The following is a 23,999-nucleotide window of genomic DNA, read 5'->3' as shown; positions in this document are numbered from 1 at the left end:
GTTGCAGCGCTCCTCTCACTTTACTGGCCGAGGGAGCTGGCGTACAGCTTCTGGGTCATGTGGCCAGCAGGACTAAGCCACTTCTGGTGAACCAGAGCAGTGCACGGAGACACCGTTTACCTTCCCGCCAGAGGTACCTATTTATCTACTTGTACTTCGTGCTTTCGACTGCTAGGTTGGCAGGAGCAGGGACTGAGCAATGGGAGCTCACCCCATCGCAGGGATTCGAACCGCCGATGAACTTCTGATCAGCAAGCCCTAGGCTCTGTGGTTTAACCCACAGCGCCACCCGCGTCCCTAACCCCAAGGTATACACAAGTACAAAAAGCCTACAGAGAAAGAATAATTTATAGGCGTGGTACTCAAAACGACCCTCATAACTCAAGTGGCACAGGATGTTGAGAGATTGATAAGGGAATGACCGGACAACTGCATGGTGGACAGCTGGGGCTAAAATGCAGTGGTATAGATGGTGCATGTTTCGTATGGAAAGAAAGAGCCATTGGTTACTTCCTGGTTCACACTGAGAAGCTGTTTCTTAGTGTCCCCAGGGATAGTAGAGAGAGCTTCCCATAGACTTCACTGGAGAAATTAAAAGAATGCAATATATCTTGAATTGGACACAAGTGTGTTCCTCCCTAAATAAATAATGGAGGATAGACTGGAGTGGCTGGAGCTCTGAACAGAGGCATTCCATACTGCAATATTTTGTTGTAAGGTCCCAATGGTTTTAAAAATCATCTATATCCTGCCTTTTGACCTCAGAAATTAAAAACACTTCTCATTCTTAAAATTGCCTGGTCGTGCTGCTTCTATTTCAAGACGGCACCAGATTTCTTCCCGGAATTTTGGCTGCAGTTTTATCTGTTTTTGCTGCAGCACATGGTTTGAGGCGACTTTGATGAGAGGTGCCTGCAGGTCAAACCCTCTGGCCTTTAAAATCTCGGTTGGGGTGAGAGAGGAGGGATCTTTGTATGTGCAAGGGGCATGAACTCCAGATCCGTGTTTTGTGGAATAGAGATTTGAATCTGCCTCGCGCACTAGCAGAACTTCAGTGAAATCCTTCGCAGCAATCTTGAGATGCCTTTGTGCTCAGTTTTGCCAAAGGATCAGACTTCCTCTTGCTTCCCCACCCTCCTTTGTGATATGAAAATCTGACCCGCTTCTGCGCATTCGCTTTGTACTTGAAAGTGAAAATGTCAACCAGGGCAGATCATTCATGCTTTGGTTTTCGTTCTGCTCCATGCTTTTATTTTGGTCAAGCGGTGTTGTAAAAAATGATCTGGGAAGGTCAGGAGTTAACACTTTCTGCACTGCAGAATTACACACACACACACACACACACACACACACACACACCTGGCATCTGAGAAATCTGATAAGGGGGTTGCCTCAGTGCCCTCATAAACCAGAAATCAAAGTGCTGTTAAGAATCAAAGTGCCTGTTTAATAGACACAGAGAGAAGCCAGCCGTGTTTCACATTTACAGTGCATCTTAATAATGGGTCAGTCCAGGGTAGAGAGATTGTTCAAGTAACAGGGTTCCCACTGCAAATCCCTCCGGAGCTTGGAGGGTTAGAATGCCAGTTTTCTATAAAGTTATTTTAGCTAGCATGTGCATTTATTCAGGAGAGATAAAAGGAGGGTCCTTCTTCACAAAGCACATTGTTAATCTATGGAACTCGCTCCGCCAGGAGGCAGTGATGGCTACCGACTTGGATGGCTTTAAAAGAGAATTGGGACATCTAGTTGGCTGCTGTAAGAACGGGATGCTGGACTCGATGGGCCACTGGCCTTTGCTCAGCAGCCTCTTCTTATGTTCTTATTTATTTTGTTTGTTTATATTTAAAAAAATTATATGCTGCTGTGTCATTATATATATATATGTGTGTGTGTGTGTGTGTGAGAGAGAGAGAGAGAGAGAGAGAGAGAGATTTACAGCAACAAAACATAAAACCATACAAAAAGAACCATGAAAAGGTTAAGATCAGACATCAAATAACCATTATGGAAGGATACGTTCTTAATTGCCTGCATAGGCCTGGGAGAATAGAAAAGTTTTCAGCAGGTGTTCAAAAGTTGGCACAGAAGGCTCCTGATGACTGTCTAGTGCAGCCTTTCTCAACCTGTGGGTCCCCAGATGTTGTTGAACTACAACTCCCATCACCCCTAGCTAGCAAGGCCAGAGCTCAGGGATGATGGGAGCTGGATCTCCATTGAGGTTGATTTTCCTTCAAGTGCAGGCTGCTTGGTTGAAGGGAAGGCAGTGGATGATCAGCAGGTGAGATACCAGGAATACGTAACCATTTTGACCGCTTCAGCCATCTTCTTTGTACTGATTCCGAGTGCTCTTCAGTCTGCCTTGAGCAAAATGTTTGCCTGTACTCTTGTCCTGCCTTTGTCTTTCAAGGATGCTCCATCCTACGGATGTAAACAAGCCAGGCCTTTCCTTATTTACAGCAGCTCGGGAAGACCTGCTTAGATCTCCCTTGGTGCCAAAGCTTCCTTGCAGCCCAGAAAAATCCGATTTCCTCAGGTCTCTCTGCGGTGTCGCCCTCTGCTTTTGGGTCTAGCGCAGTACAGTCGCAGTCTGCGTGCATTTGTGTGATTTCAGCCGGGCGCGATTGATGGCAGGCTGGTTGAAACGGCATAAGTTAGATCCAAGCAAAAAAGCTCTTTTGTGTCAGGTCTGCTTGGTGTTACCTGGTGCAGAAGGAGCTTTTAAGCTCTCCTCTACCTTGCTTGGGGAGCAAGACGCACTCAGCGCACGGGCTCTGGAATGCTGCTGTGAGGTCATTGTGTTTCCGTACGATCTCACACGAGGACCCCAGCCTTCTTGAACTGGCACACTGAGCAAGCCTTGCCCCCCAAGTAAGTCAGAGAGCATAAAATCTCTTTTCACACAGATTCCTCTTGGGTTACCTGTGCAAGCAGCTCTTTTAAGCTCTCTGCATTGTTTGCTGAGAAGGCCCACTCAGCGCATGGTCTCTGGGAGTGTGGGGATTTCTCTCTGCCCCTCACCCACTAGCTGCAGGGCAGTTCCAAGGATTTGGGTATACCCTAGGAACCCAACCCATGCATAAGGTGCGATTGTATTGTGCAGGAAAGGTTGTGACGCGATGATCTCTTCATCATCGCTGATCAGAGTCTCTTGGAAGTGGTTTGGAACTCCTCCCTTGCCCTGGTTCAAGAGAGGGCCACTGTCATTGTGCAATAAGAACCGGATGTGTCTGTGTTTGCGATTAAGCCGCCAGCCGGGATTGACATAGATCTGATCCTACAAAGTGCTGAGCGCTTCTGACTGCAGTCAGTTTTAGGAATGCTTTCCGGGGTCATCGAGGGCTCGGGCACCTGTGGGACAGATGAGTCAAAACAAAACTGTTTCTCTGAGTAGGAGGAGGCTCTCCCCAAGGATGCGCTGAGGCAGGGGTGTCCAGGCAAAAGCAGGGCAGAAGCTGGGAAAGGACTGGGCTGGCATGTGGAGCAAAGAAGAAAGATCCTGCCCCACTTTCAGAATAGATTTGGCTTGCTGTGGGGAGTCTGGCAGTGGCCCGGCAGATGCCTCTGGAAGGGGCGGCTCTCAGAGTTCCTCAGGAGAACTATTATTATTATTATTATTATTATTATTATTATTATTACTACTATTATTATCATTATTATTATTACTATTATTATACGCCACCCAGCCACTCTGGGCGGCTTACAGCACATATAAAAACATAGTAAAACATCAAACATTTAAAACTCCTTGATCCACATCCCCTCCCTATTCCTAGCATCTGGTGGCCAAGAGATATTTTAAGAAGCATGGGAATGTCATCAGGAGTCCTGTGGGTTTTTTAAAGCACTAACTGTACACATTACCTGCTCTGACTCTATTGAAGAGAGCTTCACTTATATCCATCCGATCCTTATCCTCGTGGCTAAAGTCTCATTTCAAAACACACTTTGTTTGTATGTCTCGTAAGTGGCTTTTGTATCTTCGAGTTCCCTCTGAGAATGTTTGATGTGCTGCTGTATTGATCTCCAAGGTTTCCCTTGGAGGAGGCTTTTTCCCATCCCGTTTTGTGTCAACAAAGGCAACCAAATGCTTTAAATAAATGAGATAAATAAAAATACTTCTGTCATGACATGTGCTGGGCTGTTCCTTTTCTCTTGTGTAGTTGTGTGTACTTTTTTTGGCATTTCAAGAAATGCCTAGTTACAAACTTTTTTGGTTTTTTTAACTTTGGATTAAAGGTTGTCTCCGCTTCCTCCAGGAGAGTAGATTCTCCAAATGTATTTGTAAGGCTTTTGGTTTCATCGCTGGAGGAAGGTTTACAGCCAGCCAGCTCTGTAGTCCTTTGTAGCCAGAATTCAAGGGTTCGCAGTGTTGCGACTGGGAATAAGTTTGCACTGATTATGCTGCTGGCATTGGAAGCAGTGATCCTGCAAGGTGTCTTGCCCCGAATCTTACTGACCTTGTGGCTCTATTCTTTCTCGTGTGGAGGGACTATAAATCAGTGCAGAGCACATGTTTTGTAGGCAATAGGTTTGAGGCTCAGTCCCTGGCAGAGCCTCCAGTTAAAAAGACCTGAGTAGCAGGTAATGGGGAAAACCTCTCCCTCTCTCTGAGCGCAAGGCCCTCCTGGAGAGCCATCGCCAGCTAGAGGAGGAAGTACAGAACTAGATGGACAAACAGGCCAAACTGATAACAGCCGATTGGTATTGTGGAACTTGAGCTTGGATGCCAATGGCTTGTCTTGCTTTTCTCTTAATATTTGTCAAGCGCCTTAATCGGCTTCTTCATTGTGCAGCGACTGCAAAAGAAGAGGGAGCACATAAGAGTGTCCCGGGTCACGCCAGTGGCCCATCTAGTCCAGCATCCTGTTCCGGCAGTGGCCTAATTAATGCCTGTGCGGAAACCAGCAAGCAGGATTCGGGCACAAGAGCACCCCTCCTCTCCTGTGGTTTCCAGCAACCTATCAGTCTTGAGCAAAGGAAGGGAATGACTGGGACGTTTTTCCAGCTCCTGCAACAAGCCAGAGCTTCTTTTGCTTGAAGGTTCTTGAGGCTCATCCTTTCCCCAGCCCGGTACCTTCCAGATGTTTGGGGCTGCAGGCGCTGTACTGGCTGGGGCTGATGGGAGTTGTAGTCCAACATTTCTGAAGCCTGGTCCTAGGAGGGCGTTTGAGTTCTGCTCCCTTTTAGTTTGCTATATGTCTGTGAATGCCTGACCCATACGTAGGACGTTTCTGCAAAGCTGTTGCCCATTTTCGATTTCAAGCCAAAGCTTTATACTGACCCTTATTTGCCTGTTTTCTTCTTTTCCTATGATTTCCTCTCGCTTTTTGTTTTTCTAAACCGCCTTCTGTGTTTCCTTTCAGGTCTGCTAGCCAACATCACCATGTTCAGCAAGAAGAAGAAGCGCATTGAGATCTCCGCCCCCTCCAACTTTGAGCACCGGGTCCACACGGGCTATGACCAGCAGGAGCAGAAGTTCATAGGGCTGCCGAGGCAATGGCAGGGCATCATCGAGGAGTCGGCCAAGCGGCCGAAGCCGTTGGTGGATCCAGTGTGCATTACGGCCGTCCAGTCTGGCTCTCAGAAGGTAGATGGCACTAGCTTTGCTCTCGTGTGGGACCTGAACTTCGTACATTTCTGTCGGAAGGGGAATGTGCTTCTGAGCGGTGGCTTAGCGAGTAAGCCATAAAATGGCTAGCTGGTAGCTGCAGCTGCAGCCTGCTCTGATGTGGACAGGTGCTATCTGTAGACCTTTTGATGCTGTGTAAGAAGGGGGCGGTGGCGGGGGGACACACATCCTGAACCTAGAGCTTCAAACCGCTTGAGGAGACTCTCAAAGTAACCTTGGGGTCATTTCACCCAACCACTTTGTCACCAGCCATAAGGTTGGAGTGGTTTTTGAGAACTCAGCGTGTCTCCCAAGGCTGCAGTTTGCTGCCATCTGGCAAAACTCCTGGACATGTGAGTTGAGCCGGGTGACGGATTCCGGTTGCAGTGTAACCTTGAAGGCTTGGGGGTGCGTTCACAAGACTAAACGTAACATCAGAACAGCTTCCTGAATTTTTTTCTGACGAAGTAATGAGCGGATTCCGTAGGACTCGAGTTCTGTCCATGTCAGAAGTTTGCTACCCTCACCCACCGGGTATCCTGTCTGTCGTTTGTTCTGTGCTTCGATATAGGAGTGACTGGAGTTTTGGACCCCCATCTCTGGGGTGTAGCGTAAGAGGCTCCCCTTGCCGAGCATGCAGAATGAGATGTCGTCTCTGAACGACTCCTTGGTTCAGGCATAGATCCTGGAACGGCCCCTTCCATTCGTGGAATGGGGCGATGTATGTGTCCTGCATGTAATGAGTTTGCAGCTCAGCTAATTTTTCCCCCAGGGTGAGGTGGGTGGGGGAGAGAGCGGACCGCAAGCCTGACACATTTCGGAGCTGCGGGACACCCAGGCCTGAACGCCAGAGCCAAAATCTGGACGTGGGAGTGGAGTCCCATCGCAGCAGGCAAGGGGTCAAATGCAGCGTGTGGGAGGCAGCTCTGGGTTGGCCTCTGGGGGCAGAAGCGCCTTGCTCTTTCAGAAGCATCACGAGGTTCAGCTTGAGGCGGAGGAGCCGAAATGCCTTCTGCTGGAGGGCGCAGGGGGGTTGGTACAGCGCTGCGTGTTAGCAAGCCAGGAACTTGATCCTGAAAACAACGTGGTTTGTGTCCTCAAGTCAACAGTGATTCACCCAGATCTGGAAACCGACAGGCTTTTAAAGGTTCGTGTCCGATGGGGGAAGGGGTTTGCTGGCTGGTTTTCCTGGAAGAGATTTATCGCACTTCCTGTACTATGGGGTGCCGGTTTGGGGCTCATCCTGATAGCCAGCCCACCCTCGACAGCTTACCAGTATGAACATCCTTAGCGGTAAGGAGAATGCCTGTGTTTGTCTATTTACTTAGCCGAGGAGGCAGCAAGGGGAGCCCTGCTTCAGCTTTTAGTTCAAGCCAGGAGCAGATAGTGACAGGCAACCCTGTCAGGGTTAGCTGATGGAGAAGGCATCCATTTAGGCATTAGGATATCAGTGTCTGGCTTTGTATGGGCTAGCAGGATTCAAGGACAACAAAGTGTATTGGGAAGAGTAAAATAAATCATTGTACTGCCAGGTAGAGGGCAGGCAGAAGTGGTGGGCTCTCCTTCACGGGAGGTATTTAAGCAGAGGTTGGAGGGCCACCTGTCAGGGGTTCTTTAGCTGTGATTGGGGTTTGGACTAGATGACCCCTAGGGTTCCTTCTAACTCTACAATTCTATGACGCTTGGTTGGGTCTGAATGCTTGCATGGCATTGAACATGGCCATGAGGTTTCAGTGTTCATACCAAAATCGATCGGAATGCCTTTTTGCGTGTCCAGGTGTTTTGTATGAGGTTTATCTCCTGGTTGCTCTGCTAACAATATTGCATCTTTAAATGGCGTGTGCATGGTTGTGGGTTTTTTTGCATTTATTTTTATAAGCCCCAAATGGATGTTGTCCTTTTAAATAAGCCGGCTGGCTGGCACGTCCAGGCGCCACCTGCCTGCTGCCCATGTCCCCAAGTACAAGGTAGGGGCGGACGTCCTGTCGCACCCCTGACCACAGAGGAAGTGGCTTGTGACTTTCAGGTCACAGCAAAGGCTGCTCCTCCGTGTAATTTCAGCAGAGGGTGACTCAGCCCGTGTTGCCTTCCTGGAGAGAAGCGAGGGAAAGGCTTGGGTCTGAATAAAAGCCAAAGACCTGTTGTTCCAGTCCTGCCGCGGCCTGGTGTGGGGCTTGATGAGACTGGTCTGCTTGGGTCCGGGAGGCGCTGATGGCAGGAGAATTTGCCTCTTAGCCAGAGCCCCACCTTGTTGGAAGTGCCAGCGATTTACCAGAGATTTACAGAAGATTAGAAGAAGTATATGGATTATTTGAAGAGCAACTGTAATCAACAAATTACGTTAGTAGGACTACAATAAGTTTTGTAAGGAGAAATATACGAAGTGTTACAAAGTGGAAAAAGATAGAGATATTGATTATGAGATTGAAATGTAATAGGGAAAATAAGAAATTCATACTGAGATTAGATTGGAAAATTTTCAGACAGGACTGATGGAAGTCAAAAAAATTGAATAAGATGTAAAAGTATGTTTAATTACTGTTGAAAATGATATGTTAAAAAACATATATATACAGTGGTACCTCGGGTTAAGTACTTAATTCGTTCCAGAGGTCCGTTCTTAACCTGAAACTGTTCTTAACCTGAAGCACCACTTTAGCTAATGGGGCCTCCTGCTGCCACTGCACCACCACCACACAATTTCTGTTCTCATCCTGAAGCAAAGTTCTTAACCTGAAGTACTATTTCTGGGTTAGCGGAGTCTGTAACCTGAAGTGTATGTAACCTGAAGCGTATGTAACCCGAGGTACCACTGTATATAGGAAGTGCCAGCTCAAATCTCCTCCCCCTACCCAATGTCCTAGCTGCAATATTCCAGTAGAGCCATCTTGCTGTCTGTTCCCTTTCTTGGCTGTTCTTCCAAGCCTCTTCCCTGCTTTCCCCTTGACCACTCACCCACACCTTTCCCTGCTTCTGGTGTCATCCTGCCCCCAGCCCCCTAATTTGCCCAGAATTTGGGACGTGCCTTGTTAAGGGAACTAAACAAACCTCTCCCTGCCTTCCCAATAAACGCCGCGGCAGTTTTGCAGGGATTGCTTGTTTCCCTTGGAGGCGCAGCGCTGCGTTTCTGGGGAGGGCGAGGCACCTTGTCCCAGGGGTGCTCTGGGAGCTGCAGTGGGGAGGGGCCCCTGTTGCCGCCTCCGACGAGCCGGGCTCCCATTCCATGTCCTGCAGCTGCAGGGTGGGATCTTAACGTTTCTGCAGGCCTCTGCAAATTGCCTCTTGTTTACCCAGGAGGACACTTCAGAAACTCATTCAAGGCAACACGCTGTGCATTGCTGCTTCAGGCCGTACGGCATTTGGAGCTAAGAAGCCCATCCCTCTCCCTCTTAGGCACAGAACCTGCTGTGGAAGATTCAGCTCTGAGAAGCGCAGAACTGTAGAGCTGGGAGAGACCCCAAGGGTCATCTAGTCCAACCCCCTGCAATGCAGGAATTGCAGCTAAAGGATCTCTGGCAGATGGCCATCCGGTATCTCTTTAAAAACCTCCAACGAAGGAGAGTCCATTCCACTGTCAAATTGCTCTTACCACCAGGAAGTTCTTCCTGATGCTTAGTGTCGTCTGAGCGCATGATGTGTTCTTCCTGATGTGTCGTTTGAGCACATTGGTTTGGGCCGTCCCCTCCGGAGCAGCAGAAAACAGGCTTGCTCCCCTCTTCCATGCAACTTTAGATACTAGAATCTCCCTTTTTCCTTTATCCAACAAAACACCTGCCATTGTAGAGAGAGTAGCTTCCATTCATGTGGGAGCGGTTAGCGCACTGCACTTGGGCATTTCTCTGACACCAGGCACAGCTCCTGCACAGCTTGTGTGAATGTCAGTGTGGTTTTGTCAGACGAAACTCCAGAGCAAGTCCAGCCACATGCACCATCTGCTTCTCTCAGGGGGAGCAAAGCTTGCATCGCTTAGTCTGTAGCCTGCACTTTTCCCGGGACCCCCTTTCACTCAGCCTTCCCCTACTCCCTGTTGCCTCATAGATCTCCTCCTGCTGCCACATGCCCACACGGAAGAAACCTTCTGTTTCTGCCCCTTTGGGTGCCACGTTGGACTAGAGCCAGTTTGTGCCAAGTGTGCTTGTGTAATGGTATGTTATAGCGGTTAGGAGTGTTCTTGGCCCGGAATCTGGACCTTCAGGATGGAGTCTCCTTCCTTGGAGGTTTTCAGGCAGAGGTTGGATGGCCTCCTGTTGTGTCCGATTCAGTTGAGACCCCTGCATTGCAGGGGGTTGGACTAGATGGCCCCTGGGGCTCCCTTTCGACTCTGCAGTTCTGTGATTCTGTGTTGATCCTGCGGCTCAGATCTCTCTCTTCCATGAGCACATTCCCTCTCTTCCCCCCACCCCACGCCCTCCGGCAAGCCTGCCTCTTGGGAATCTTTGCCTCTTGACGTTTCCAGCTGGCTAGATGAGCCTGAGTGCTCTCTGATAAGGAAATCTTTATGCGCTCGCACAGCTCTCCAATGAAAGAGGTTCCACAGTGTGGAGCTATGCATTGTGTAGGCTGGGGGCAAAAGGCAGCCGCTCTTGGCATACTAAACACATTCATTGAGGGCGGCCCACGTCAACTGAAGGGGCTTCAGCGGGGGAGAAGGGCGCGTGTATGGATTTTGTGCGCTGGTGCACTATAGATGTGGCCCTCCTCTCTTTCCCATCTCCGTCAGCCACTTCCCTTTTGTTGGGGGGGGGGTAAGGCCCTGAATGGCTCCTAGTCATTTTGGCTCTGTGTCCTGCCCCCAGAATCAGAGGCAGCATGCGCCTTAAATTCTGGCAACTGCAAATGAGGAGAGTGGCGTTGCATTTGGGCATCTGGTTGGCCACTGTGAGAACAGGATTCTGGGCTAGGTGGGCCCCCTTGGCACTCTTAGGGTCTTAGGTCCTCACCTCCAGCGATGCCATGCGGCCCCTTTTTATACAGTCTGCAGGATTATGGACTAAAATGGTGCAGGGGCCTACTGAAGTTTTGCACATAGACAACATTGTTCCATATAGAAGAGGAGCAGGTTGGGGAGGCTAGGCTGCAAGCTCTTCTCCCTGCCTTCCTAATAATCATAATTTTATTATTTATATGCCACCCATCTGACTGGGTTGCCCCAGCCACTCTGAGCAGTTCCCAAGAAAATATTAAAAGCACAATAAAGCGCCAACCATTAAAAACTTCCCTACACGGGGCTGCCTTCAGATGTCTTCTAAAAGTCAAATAGTTGTTTATTTCCTTGACATCTGATGGGAGGGCGTTCCACAAGGCGGGTGCCACTACTGAACCAACCCTTCTGCCTGGTTCCCCGTAACTTTGCTTCTCGTAGTGAGGGAACCGCCAGAAGACCCTCAGAGCTGGACCTCAGTGTCCCGGCTGAACGATGGGGGTGGAGATGCTCCTTCAAATATACAGGGTTCATATTCCTAACTTCCTGTGTAGAGGCAATTATTTCCAGGGGGAAGCATTCACCTCTCTCTCTCCCCACCCCTCACCACCATAGCCTGAAGTGTTACAGTCCACGAAAAAAGCCTGCTGACTGTGTAAACTGGGACAGAATCGCTCTTTGCAGAAAGATCAGGGATCCTTGGGAGGGCTGCAAGCGCTGAGGTCAGGTTTTCAAATCCAAGGGAGCAAGGAGCGAGAGTGCCTTTCTGGAATATTTATTTATAAATGCGTCCTTGCCGCCATCACCCCCTGTATAACTGTACAGTCACCGAGCCAATTACCCGAAAGCTGTACTTTTCTCTGTGGGTGTGGGTGTTTATTTGTGTTGCTGCTTTGGCCCACATGTGAGGCTGTTGGCGGAGAGCATTTTTTAAGCTCCTGGTCTGAGGAATCTGCACATTGTCCTCCCAGGGTAGAGTGAAGGTGGCAGCATCTCGCTTGCTTTGGATTTGGGCCAGAGGAACATTCATGGCAGCAGTCGGGTGTCACCATGCGAAGCCTTTGGCTTACGAGTCCTGTTTTGGCAGAGGTGGAATAACAGAAGTTTGTGTGCCCACTCGTCTAGTCTCTTCCTCTCCTTCACCAACCAGCCTCACTGGAGCCTTAGCGCTGCTTGTTTTGGAAATAAAGCGTTGCATGTAGGCTGCAAATAGAAGGGAGGTTCTTGGTTCTAGTAGGTCACAGATAACTGAATGTTGACTTGCACCATTTGCTTCTCTGTGAAACCAGTGTTAGAAACTCAGATATGAAAGCTGGGTGCCAAATGACTCCTTAAACCAGGGTTACAGTTGCCAACATGGCATGCCTAGTTTGCCATTTTGGGGCCAGGAGGCTTGAAAGTTGTATTTTTCAGTGTGACTTTTTGATCCTGAAATTTGTTCTGATTTGGCAGATAGAATCTCACTGATAGAATTCTAAAGGGTGTGTTGTTAGCGTGTGAAAAACAGGCAAGATCCAAGGATCCCCAGGCATGCACCTTCAGACGGTGGAGATGTCAGGCACCGTCCTGGCGCCCCGGTATCTTCACATGGTTGCAAGCGACTGATAGCCAGGTGCAAAATGTGCCTGGCAAATTTCACATGCTGTGTGAACCAATGGTTGTTACGTTGGTGCTGGAAATTTTTCCTTAAAGTCCTCCGGTGTAAAAGCAGCGCCACCAGGCCTCCTCTCCTGCAACTGTCATTTGGGGCAGCCATTCCACCAGACTGCGTCAGCAGGAGAGATAGGAAGCAGGGCTATCACTTGATCAGCTTTACTGAAAGGCCAGCTCCATCAAGCACTTCCTGCCCCCGAACTGTGCCTGCTGGTCAGTATAGAAACAGCTGTTTAGAAATGGGTGTCTGAGTTTTGATTTTTCCTCTTCCCTCCTTGTTCCCTTCCCCTTGAGTGTCTTTTCTTTTAGATTGTAATCTGTGGGCCAGGGACTGTCCTGTTTTGTACCTGAAGAGCCAGGTACAAATTCTCTAAACAAACCAGCATGGCAGAAAAGGGCCTCATGATTGAAAGGAGAGATCCTTGGAAGCTCTCCTGCTAACACCCACAGATCTAAACTGCAGGCATCGCACAGGCCTTGCCTCCCAAATCCTTCAGCGCTCTTGCAGGAGTTTCTTGTGGTGGATTGTGGTGTGGTTGGGGTTGGGTGTCTCGGTTCCAGACACCGCAATCTGTTTTCAGTCTGGCAGGGTGTCCTTCAGAGTGTTCTAGCAGATGTGTGGGTCTGGTTTTGAACGGGGGAAAATAATAATCTGCATGCCTGGCCTGGCCTGGCCTGGCTGTTGTGTCCTCTCACTTGCTTGTAGCATGCAACTGATCTGTGCGCTGTGCAGAATGTGATAAGAGCCGGCGCAAAAGTATAGGATCAGGCCTAGAGGAGGGGAGGGGGGACAAAGCAACACATCTCTGCTTAGGAAGCCAGTGGAAAAGGTGGGATGTGAAAGTTGCTTTGCATTTGAAGTGCTAGGCAGGTGCAGAGGGGAGGGGAGGGAAAGGTTCTTGCATTGACCCCAGAGGATGTGTACATGATATGTGAGGGAGGAGTAAGCCTTTTCCTGGGCCACCAGTGGAAGGCCACATGAGTGTGGAGTCTTGCAAATCCCCCCCTTTTTTTTCTGTCAAGAGGAAGAGACGGTGGCCATGCTGTGATTGGAAGGCTCTGAAATCAGAGCTTTGCAGACTGATGCAGCATAAATGCATTTTACGTAGATAGCATCTTGGTTTGTGCCTTCGGATAACAAATCTAGAGGCTTTACCATTTCCTTCAAGCCATTTCTTTTTGAGTCAAGCGTTGTTATCGCCTGCATTTGTGGTTTTCATGGAAGGTTCAATGCACGGATGGAATGGGTGTATATGGGGAAATTACTTTGGGGTTAAGAGCAGCTTCCTTAAAGGCCTTGCTTCTCCAGTGTGTGAGCAACAGCGCCCCCTCCCGACGCCCGCATGCTTCTGTACGCTTCATTTTGTGTGTGCGTGTGTGCCAAAACTGACCAGCTGCCAGGCATCCACCAGGCCCCTTAATTTCTTTTTTTTTGTTTTGTTTTTGTGTTGCTCACCTTATTTTCTTTTGTGTTTGTGTTTGTCTTTTTTCTCCCTCCCCTCCCCGCCGCTTCCGTTTTCCATGCCCCGCGCATAAAGACCATCGTGCGGGGGAACAAGGCGGCCAAGGACGGCTCCCTGGCCTGGCTGCTGGATGAGTTTGAGAACATGTCCGTGTCGCGCTCCAACTCCCTGCGCAGGGACAGCCCCCCCTTCCCGCCTCGGCACGACCAGCTCTACCAGGAGAACGGCCTGAGTGAGGCCCTGGCCAGGCCCTCCCGCCACCACCACCACCATCACTACCCTGCTGCCGTCGCTGAGGAAGACTCTGGGGGCAGCAGGGGCAAGGAGCTGAAGGAGCGGAACCGCCATGGCTCCCGGAACGAGCTGGACCAGAGCCGGGAGAGGAGCCGGGAAGACAGGACAGCCGCACAGCACCCCCGGGGGCAGGAGCCCACGGGCAAACCTCACCACCGGCCACCCCCTCCAGACTACCACAAGCCCTTCTCGGACCACAGGCACAGGCCGCATGAGCGAGACGGGAGGAGGGAGACGGCCGCCGAGAAGGAGCTGTCGGAGCGCGTGGTCAGAAGGGAGCGTGCGGACGGCCCCGACAAAAGACCTAAATCGACCTACACCGGGGAGACCAGCCCGCAGTCCCCCCGGGAAAAGAGGCCTCTTTCGGGACCCAATATCCGGACCCCAAATATCCCCATCTCCGAGGGGGTCATGAAAACGGCACAGCAGACCGGGCGGCCTTTTAACACGTACCCGCGAGCGGACACAGATCCCGTCCGGGGTGCTCAGGTAACGTTTCCCCATACCCCCCGCCTTGTAGGTTGTGGCTCTCTAGCCCTGGCCAGCCAGGACTGACCCTCCGCAAGTGCCTTTTCCCTGGAGCACAAGCTCATCAGCAAGTGAAGATGCCTCCTGCTTTTAAAAGGGATTTGCGTCTTACTGCCAGCATCCCTGAGTGGCTGATGGTGTGATGGGCAGTGGGCACCTTCTGAGCCGCGAAGCCAAGCTCTTCTGCAGAAGCCCCACCCTGTAGAGACCTCCAGAGGCTGGCTCTTTGCTCTGCTCCCTGCCATGTTGCTGTGTCTCCTCTTTCTCGGGCCTTCCTTCCTCCTCGGAGCAGCGCTCCCTCGCTTTGCAACCTGCTGTCTTCCTGCAACGTCTGGGTGTCCGTCCTGCCTTTCCTCTCCTCTGCTGTCACAGCCCTTGCTCCCACTAACCTGAGCTACTCTGGTGCTGTCCACCTTCTGAAGGAAACGCTCCTCTCTCTGCTCTTTTCCCTCCGCGTGCCTTTCTCTAACCGCCCTCCGCAGCCCCACGGCCTCCTGCACAGTGACTCTGTCTCTCTCTCTGTAGAAACGCTGCAGCAAAGCAGCCACGTACTGCGCTGTGGGTGCCACAAGCCTCCATCGCAAGGGAATCTACCGTACAACTGTCAGGTGTCTGGAACCCTTTTTTCTTGCACCTCTGCCACTTTTCTTCCTCCTCTTCCTCTTCCTCCAAGGGCACCGCCATCCTTAGCTTCAACCTTCTTTTGCGTCTAGCTAACCACTATCATCTCTGCCTCGGTTCCTGTCCTTTGTGCTAATCTAGCAGGGGGTCCTGCCGCTTTCCTGCTGTGTGTGTGTGTGTGTGTGTGTGTGTTCTGGGCATAACTCTGCCACAGGCAACAGGAGAGATGAGGTACAGAAGATAGATGCAGCTCCTGCTGCTTTCTGGGTCCTCCGCCTGCTCCCATTTGCAGGATTCATCTCTGCCATCTCCAGTTAAAAGAGAACCTGGTTCGTGGGCTTTCCAGAGGGCATCTGATTCCACACTGTGGGGAGGAAAATGCAGGGCTAGGTGTAACTCTAGTCTGATCAAGCAGGCTGCTTTTACTTTCTTATGGCATAGGTTAAAAGGGCTGGGGAGACACCTCTGTATATCTGGGTCTCTTGAGGCATTACTGAATTGCAGGGGGCTGGACTAAATGACTCTATGGGTCCCTTCCAACTCTACAATTCTATGATTCTGCTGTTGGGCAGAGAAGATGGCCGTGGGCTGAACGGATCAGCAGTCTCTTACTCCATATTAGTCCGTAAGAGCTACCCACAAGTCTCTCTCCGTCAGTGCTCTTCAACGGTTGGGTGCCCAGGTGTTGTTGGACTACAAAACCTATCGCGCCCCCAGTTTACCTAATGGTCAGGGATGATGGGAGTTGTAGTCCGGCAACATCTGGGGACCCAAGGTTGGAGGGCGCTGCTCATTCCGGGGCGGGTGGGAGTTTCAGAACACATGACCTGTTTTGGCGAGATCCATACTTCACATATTATCGGAACCGGCGGTGGTGAATCTCAAGTCCTAAGGCACCAACATCACCGTATTGGTTTCTGGCACTCAGTGCTCCGGTTGAGGGTCCCTTGGCAACCGGGCAGCTGGAGTGTGACCTCTGCCCCTTCCCTTTGTAGTGAGTAGTCTGAGGGAATCGTCAGCCCTTCCACACTTGCCTGAAAGTAGACACTGCTGGGGGTTGGACTAGACGACCCCCCTGGTCTCTTCCAAGTTTACAGTTCTGTGATTCTCTGATCTTTCCCGTCCTTCCCAGTTGCTGATGTAACCATTTCACCCCACCCACCCCTGCTTCTTTTAGGCAGAGCACAGGCCCGGGAAACCCCAAGAAACCGCCTCCAACGGCCCCATAAGTGGCAACAGCAGCTCCTCCAGGCCCCCACCATCGGGCCCAACGAGATCCCGGAACCCAGAGCCGCCCCACCCAGGACTCTCCCAGCACGCCTCGGACCCCCACTTGACGCACGTCCCGCCTCCCGCCCACCAGCCGCCCTACTCTCAGCAGCCCCCTCCCCAGCACCCGCCCCCGCAGCCCCCGGGCCCCCCTCCCCCGGCCCCGCAGCAGCCCCGCTCCCCGCAGCGAGAGCCCCAGCGGGTCTCCCACGAACAGTTCCGGGCCGCCCTGCAGATGGTGGTGGACCCGGGCGACCCCAGGACCTACCTGGACAACTTCATCAAGATCGGGGAGGGGTCCACCGGCATCGTCTGCATCGCCACCATCAAGAGCTCCGGGAAGCTGGTGGCCGTCAAGAAGATGGACCTGCGCAAGCAGCAGCGGCGGGAGCTGCTCTTCAACGAGGTGAGGGGCCGGGAGGTGGGGTGGAGAAAGGCCCCCGCTCCGTAGCCTCGCTTCCTGTTCTTCTTCCCCTGTGTGTGTGTTGAGAATTCCCCAAAGGGTATCGGGTGGGGTGTCCTGGCAGCAGAGGCGGCTAGTATAGAAAGCCCTTAACACAGCCTTTCTCAAACTTGGGTCTCTGGCTGATGTTGCACTGCAACTCCCATCATCCCTAGCTAGCAGGACCAGCAGTCGGGGATGATGGGAGTTGTAGTCCAGCAACAGCCGGGCACCCAGCAATGGATCCAAACTACAAGAAAGAAGATTCCACCTAAACATTAGGAAGAACTTCCTGATAGTAAGAGCTGTTCGACAGTGGAATTTGCTGCCAAGGAGAGTGGTGGAGTCTCCTTCTTTGGAGGTCTTTAAGCAGAGGCTTGACAACCATATGTCAGGAGTGCTCTGATGGTGTTTCCTGCTTGGCAGGGGGTTGGACTCGATGGCCCTTGTGGTCTCTTCCAACTCTATGATTCTATGATTCAACTTGGGACCAGTTCACCTGCGAGATCGCCTCGCCCCCTTCGACTGCTCTGCGGAACTGGCACTCTTCCAGGTGCCGTGCAGTGCTTTTTTTCCTTAAAAAAAAATGTTTAGGGGTACTCTCATTTTCCTACTCATATTGAAATACTGCCCCTCAATGAAGCCAAACTTAGATTCACAAAATGTTTAGGGGTATGCATACCCCTGCGTCCCCCCAGAAAAAAAGCACTGGTGCCATGTAACACCCGTTCCATATTTTGACATGGCAGCACTTACACTTTGGAACTCCCTGCCTCTTGAGATCAGACAGACGCCTTCACTGTACTTTTTTGGGCATGTATTAATAACATTTTTGCTTTGACAAGCCTGCCCAGACATTTCAAAAGTTGATGTGAGTGTTAATCTGTTCTTAAAGGTAAAGGTAAAGGGACCCCTGACCATTAGGTCTGGTCGTGGACGACTCTGGGGTTGTGGAGCTCATCTCGCTTTACTGGCCAAGGGAGCCGGCGTTTGTCCGCAGACAGCTTCCATGTCATGTGGCCAGCATGACTAAGCCACTTCTGGCGAACCAGAGCAGTGCACGGAAACGCCGTTTACCTTCCCGCTATTTATCTACTTGCACTTTGACGTGCTTTCGAACTGCTAGGTTGGCAGGAGCAGGGACAGAGCAACGGGAGCTCACCCCGTTGCGGGGATTCGAACCGCCAACCTTCTGATCAGCAAGCCCTAGGCTCTGTGGTTTAACCCACAGCGCCACCTGCGTCCCTAAATCTGTTCTTAGTTTGCTGTTATTTTGACTTGTTACTTTAGCCGCAGGAGGGGAGAGTTGCTCTTGCGCTCAGATCCTACTTCCGGGTTTCTCTTTGGGGCACCTGGTTGGCCACTGCGAAAACTGGATGCTGGGCTAGATGGGCCACTGGCCTCATCCAGCAGGCACTTTTTGGGTCCTTATCCAGTGGCTCTTCCTCCCTCCCAGCTGCCACTGTCCATTTCTCCCCTTTCAGGTCGTGATCATGAGAGACTATCAGCATGAGAATGTGGTGGAGATGTACAACAGCTACCTGGTGGGCGATGAGCTATGGGTCGTCATGGAGTTCCTGGAAGGAGGCGCTTTGACGGACATTGTCACACACACAAGGTATGGGGAGCGGAAGTCTTGAGCCCCTTCTCTTCCGGGACTCTGCTGCTGTTTTACCCATTTTCCTTACAGAGTTTTCTTGAGTCCACCTGGACAGTAGGGCTGGGCGATATATCTATATATCGTCCCAAACCGGTTTGAAGTCCATATTATGATATTGGTTTCATAATTTTTGACCTGGTAGTGTATTGTGCAAATCACGGTATGTGTGTGTTTGTGTGCGCTATGCAAAAATCACAATGCAGGGAAAACCATGAAGCCAGCCAATGTCTCTACATAGCGCCATCCTTATTTCAGACATTGTGATATATCGGTATATCGCGATGTTTATCTGGTTATATATCACAAATTTGAAAACCAGAGATATTGCCCAGCCCTGCTGTACAGAGAGCCTTGTTCTCCCAACAGCGGCCGGCTGGGCATACACTGACTTTTGTGACCAGCTAAAAGAAGCCAGGAGTGTGCATGTGTTGATGTAAAGGCCTTTGGGGAAAAGAAGCATTTCCAAAGCTTTGCAGCGTGGGCAGGGAAAGAAGTGTTTGTTTTTAAGTGCTCCTCAATGGCCTGACCTTGCTCTTTCTTCACTTGAAAGGCAGTCCCGTGTGGCTGAGTTGGAACTGGGACGCAGCTGAAAGTCCCTTTTCTACTCCAGCTGGGAGCAGAGCTTCAGAAGATGGTTCTCTCTCCGACGTCAGGGCCGGCTCCTGCTGGATGTCCAGAACTTGTGGACACGCAATGGAGCTGAATAGTGGAAGATTCAGGACACATAAAAGGAAGTCCTCATTCACCCAGCCCCTAGTTAAACTGTGGAACTCACTCCCACATCTTTCTCCTAGTTAACTGCGTATAGAATTTCAGCCTGTACAGAATGACCGTTAAAATACATAACTTTCCCCCCTAATGGTTATGTTTTTAAAGGAAAAATTATCTCGGTATGAAATGTCAAAAGGTATAATTCAAGCAGATTATCGAAAAGAGCAGCTATGCAGAGAGCAGCATGTAGATTCAGATGTTGGCCAAATTTTGCCCAAAGATGAACCTTAGGAAAACAAAGGTAGAAACCAGATGAGTGAATATCTGAGAAAGTGCAACTTTAAAAGAGAATAAGACAGATTCATGGAGGAGATGGCTCTTGATGGCTGCTAGCCAGGATGGCTGTGTTCTGCCTCCACAGTCGGAGGCAGCAGTGTATCCGAACCCCAGTTTCTGGAAACCCCAGGAGGGGAGAGGGCTCTTGTTGGTCGAATCCTGCCTACAGGTTTCCCACAGAAAGGGATGTCTTGGAGAGACAGGAAGACGAACCAAAGTTTTTATTCCACATCACCAACTCCTCTTTAAAAGGAAAGCAATGGGAGGTTTTTCTCACTCTCTCCAAATGCCAGAACTTCGGTTTGGGACAGGCCACAGAGAGTCCCCTCACACAGCACAGAATAGATTCATGGAATTTTCTGCCACGGAATGTGATGAGGGCTGCTGGCTTAAAGGTAAAGGGACCCCTGACCATTAGGTCCAGTCATGGCCGACTCTGGGGCTGCGGCGCTCATCTCGCTTTACTGGCCGAGGGAGCCGGCGTACAGCTTCCGGGTCATGTGGCCAGCAGGACTAAGCTGCTTCTGGTGAACCAGAGCAGTGCATGGAAACGCCGTTTACCTTCCCGCCGGAACAGTACCTATTTATCTACTTGCACTTTGACATGCTTTCAAACTGCTAGGTTGGCAGGAGCAGGGACCGAGCAATGGGAGCCTACCCTGTTGCAGGGATTCGAACTGCCAACCTTCTGATCGGCAAGCCCTAGGCTCTGTGGTTTAACCCACAGCGCCACCCACATCCCTGGCTTAGGTGACTTTAAAAGGCAGCTTCATAAATCCGTGAAGAAGCAGGAGGGAGAAGGCTGTCACTGACTATTTGCCATCTTAGCTAAATGGGACGCACTCTTATGTCCAGGAGGCGCCTGACTCAGAATTTTTGCCGCTTGGGGAAACAAGGATGGGCGAAAGGTTGTCGCCTTGATGCCCTGATTGTGGGCTTCCCAGAAGGGGATCTGGTTGACCTCTAGAAGCTGTGGGTGAGGTGGACCCACCGAGGTCTGAACCAGCCAGGCTGCTCTTTTAACAGGTGCTGTGTTCTTACTCCCTTTCCAGGATGAACGAGGAGCAGATTGCGGCCGTCTGTCTGTCTGTCCTCAAGGCGCTCTCCGTCCTCCATGCCCAGGGTGTCATCCACCGAGATATCAAGAGTGACTCCATTCTGCTCACACACGACGGCCGGGTGAGTTGCACGTGGTCCCAGGTGCTGATTTTAAGCTCAAGGAAAACGTAGGAGGAGATGCCAACTAAACATCAGGCAGAACTTTCTGGCAAAATAAAAAAAATCCTTCCAGTAGCACCTTAGAGACCGACTAAGTTTGTTCTTGGTATGAGCTTTCGTGTGCATGCACACTTCTTCAGATACACTGAAACAGAAGTCACCAGACCCTGATATATAGTGAGAGGGTGGGGAGGGATATTACTCAGAAGGGTGGTGGGAATGGGTGATTGGCTGATAGGTGTGGGGGTAGAAACAAAGGAATAATAATAATAATAATAATAATAATAATAATAATAATAATAACAACAACAACAACTATTTATTATTTATACCCCGCCCATCTGCCTGGGCTTCCCCAGCCACTCTGGGCGGCTTCCCAAAAAAATTAAAATACTGTAATACATCAAACATTGAAAGCTTCCCTAAACAGAGTAAAACAGGTGTAGGCAACCTAAGGCCCGGGGGCTGGATGCGGCCCAATCGCCTTCTCAATCCAGCCTGCGGACAGTCCAGGAATCAGCGTGTTTTTACATTACATTGAATGAGTTGAATGTGTGCTTTTATTTAGAATGCATCTCTGGGTTATTTCTGGGGCATAGGAATTTGTTCATTATTTTTTTCAAAATATACTCCGCCCCCCCCAACAAGGTCTGAGGGACGGTGGACCGGCCCACAGCTCAAAAAGGTTGCTGACCCCTGGAGTAAAATAATGTCCCTGCCCCTGTTCACCTCTTGTTGAAATTGCCTGGTCCTGCAGTGCCACCTGGAGGTGACTCTTCAGTGGTGTCAGGCGGCCCCAAGACTTCTGAGGAGAACTTAAAAACATAGAGTCATAGAGTTGGAGGGGACCCCAAGGGCCATCTAGCCCAACCTCAATGCACTGCAGGAATCTCAATTAAATCATACGCAACCTCCAACGAAAGAGAGTCCGCCACTTTCTGAGGTGTATTCTGCTCTGGTCAGACCTCACCTGGAGTACTGTGTCCAGTTCTGGGCACCACAGTTCAAGAAGGACACTAACAAACTGGAACGTGTCCAGAGGAGGGCAACCAAAATGGTCAAAGGCCTGGAAACGATGCCTTATGAGGAACGGCTAAGGGAGCTGGGCATGTTTAGCCTGGAGAAGAGGAGGTTAAGGGGTGATATGATAGCCATGTTCAAATATATAAAAGGATGTCACATAGAGGAGGGAGAAAGGTTGTTTTCTGCTGCTCCAGAGAAGCGGACACGGAGCAATGGATGCAAACTACAAGAAAGAAGATTCCACCTAAACATTAGGAAGAACTTCCTGACAGTAAGAGCTGTTTGACAGTGGAATTTGCTGCCAAGGAGTGTGGTGGAGTCTCCTTCTTTGGAGGTCTTTAAGCAGAGGCTTGACAACCATATGTCAGGAGTGCTCTGATGGTGTTTCCTGCTTGGCAGGGGGTTGGACTCGATGGCCCTTGTGGTCTCTTCCAACTCTAGGATTCTATGATTCTATGAGGGAGTCCGTTCCACTGTCAGCCAGCTCTCACTGTCAAAAAGTTCTTCCTAATGTTTAGTTGAAACCCTAATAATAATAATAATAATAATAATAATAATAATATATTTATACCCTGCTCATCCGGTTGAGCTTCCCCAGCCACTCTGGGCAGCTCCCAATCAAGTGTTAAAAACAATACAGCATTAAATATTAAAAGCTTCCCTAAACAGGGCTGCCTTCAGATGTCTTTTAAAAATAAGATAGCTGCTTATTTCCTTGACATCTGATGGAAGGGTGTTCCACAGGGCGGGTGCCACCACCGAGAAGGCCCTCTGCCTGGTTCCCTGTGACCTCACTTCTCACCATATTCAGACTTGTGAGAAGGCAGAATTTTTTATAGCACCCTCTGGATTCTCAGTTGCTTCCTCTGTCTTCTCTCCCCTGGAAGTCCCAAAGCAATTATGTTCAATAATGGTTTGAAATTTCTGCCAATATTTTTTTTAAAAAATTGTATTGTACTTGCGGGACGTGGGTGGTGCTGTGGGTTAAACCACAGAGCCTAGGACTTGCCTATCAGAAGGTCGGTGGTTCAAATTCCTGCGACGGGGTGAGCTCCCGTTGCTCGGTCCCTGCTCCTGCCAACCTAGTAGTTCGAAAGCACATCAAAGTGCAAGTAGATAAATAGGTACCGCTCTGGCGGGAAGGTAAACGGCGTTTCCGTGCGCTGCTCTGGTTCGCCAGAAGCGGCTTAGTCATGCTGGCCACATGACCCGGAAGCTGTACGCCGGTTCCCTCGGCCAGTAAAGTGAGATGAGCGCCGCAACCCCAGAGTCGTCCGTGACTGGACCTAATGGTCAGGGGTCCCTTTACCTTTACCTTTTATTGTACCTGTGCACGCAGCAAATTTTCATGGGCTCCTGCACTGTTGTGAAGAAATCCAATTCTCTTTAACCCACGGGTTCCACACGTCTCTGAACCAGAGTGTTTCTAGGGTTGAGCAGTGAAGTGCCCCAAAACAGTTTCAGGATGACAGCATGCTTGGGTCTAGATCAGTGGTTCCCAAAGTAGGTGGTACCCTCCGGGGTGGGGAAGTGGGATTCCCTAGTGGGGTGCTAAGAGGCAAGAGGTCAGCATGGGGGCGTTGAAAATGTAAATGACTATCAGATTTTGAAAAGCTGCTATCCTAGGATCAACCAAGCTCATCCATTTTGTTGAATTAATCAAACAAAATAGATTTAATTGGGTTTTGAATAAATGCTCAATTACTGTTTCGATTTTTACTGTGTTACTATCTTCCTTAGTGGGTCATGCAAACTGCTCTTCTGAATAATGCTTTTTATAGGGTAAGGGAGGAGGAACCTGGGTTGAGTTTATGGCTGGGGAAACCCAACCAGATGGGCAGGGTATAAACAATAAATAATCATTATTATAACCAAGGTGGGGGCTGTGGACCCAAAAAGTTTGGGAACCACTGGCTTAGGAGTGGGGCATGTTAGGCCCTTGAACTGAGGTTTAGACTAAGTATGGAATTGAGCCTCACATTAATGGGGTGGGGGAATCGCTCAATGGCAGAACGCAAACTTGGCACACGGAATAAAAGTCCTTGGTTCACTCGTTGCCATCTCCAGCTTCAAAGGACATCTGGTAGCCAGGATTGGCTGCTTGCCGCTTGTCAAAATAGAGAGAACTGGGCTAGGCTGACCAGAGGGGTGATGCATCGCGATAAGGCAAATCCATATATTTGTGGGAGTTTGTCCGCCTCTCGTCACGTCTTTTAAAAAACGGAATATTGCTGATCTGCACTGTGAAG

The 23,999-nt window shown here is 50.2% G+C and overlaps 1 protein-coding gene and 1 long non-coding RNA gene across 8 annotated transcripts in view; both read left to right on the top strand.

The window, feature by feature from the left end:
• Nucleotides 1–23,999, top strand: part of PAK4 (p21 (RAC1) activated kinase 4) — a 73,942-nt gene that overhangs the window by 46,736 nt on the left and 3,207 nt on the right. For 6 of the 7 annotated variants that reach the window (XM_081018742.1, XM_081018746.1, XM_081018747.1 and 3 more), the window contains 5 exons: nucleotides 5,367–5,590; nucleotides 13,724–14,431; nucleotides 16,269–16,766; nucleotides 18,287–18,420; nucleotides 20,562–20,688. In XM_081018742.1, the coding sequence (XP_080874868.1) occupies nucleotides 5,387–5,590; nucleotides 13,724–14,431; nucleotides 16,269–16,766; nucleotides 18,287–18,420; nucleotides 20,562–20,688 (1,671 nt within the window). In that variant the 5' untranslated portion in view covers nucleotides 5,367–5,386. Of the gene's footprint in view, nucleotides 1–5,366; nucleotides 5,591–13,723; nucleotides 14,432–16,268; nucleotides 16,767–18,286; nucleotides 18,421–20,561; nucleotides 20,689–23,999 lie in introns of those variants that run through there. The other variant, XM_081018748.1, reaches the window with a different exon arrangement.
• LOC308484614 lies at nucleotides 20,695–22,663 on the top strand. Its single transcript, XR_013990043.1, has 2 exons — nucleotides 20,695–21,670; nucleotides 22,211–22,663. It is a non-coding gene; the product is annotated as an uncharacterized lncRNA (long non-coding RNA).

The sequence above is a fragment of the Podarcis pityusensis genome, assembly GCF_964106645.2.
Source record: "Podarcis pityusensis genome assembly, chromosome: 8".
Taxonomy (NCBI): Eukaryota; Metazoa; Chordata; class Lepidosauria; order Squamata; family Lacertidae; genus Podarcis; species Podarcis pityusensis.
The sequence above is the reverse complement of the archived record's forward strand: the minus strand, read 5'-3'. Positions and strand labels throughout refer to the sequence as shown.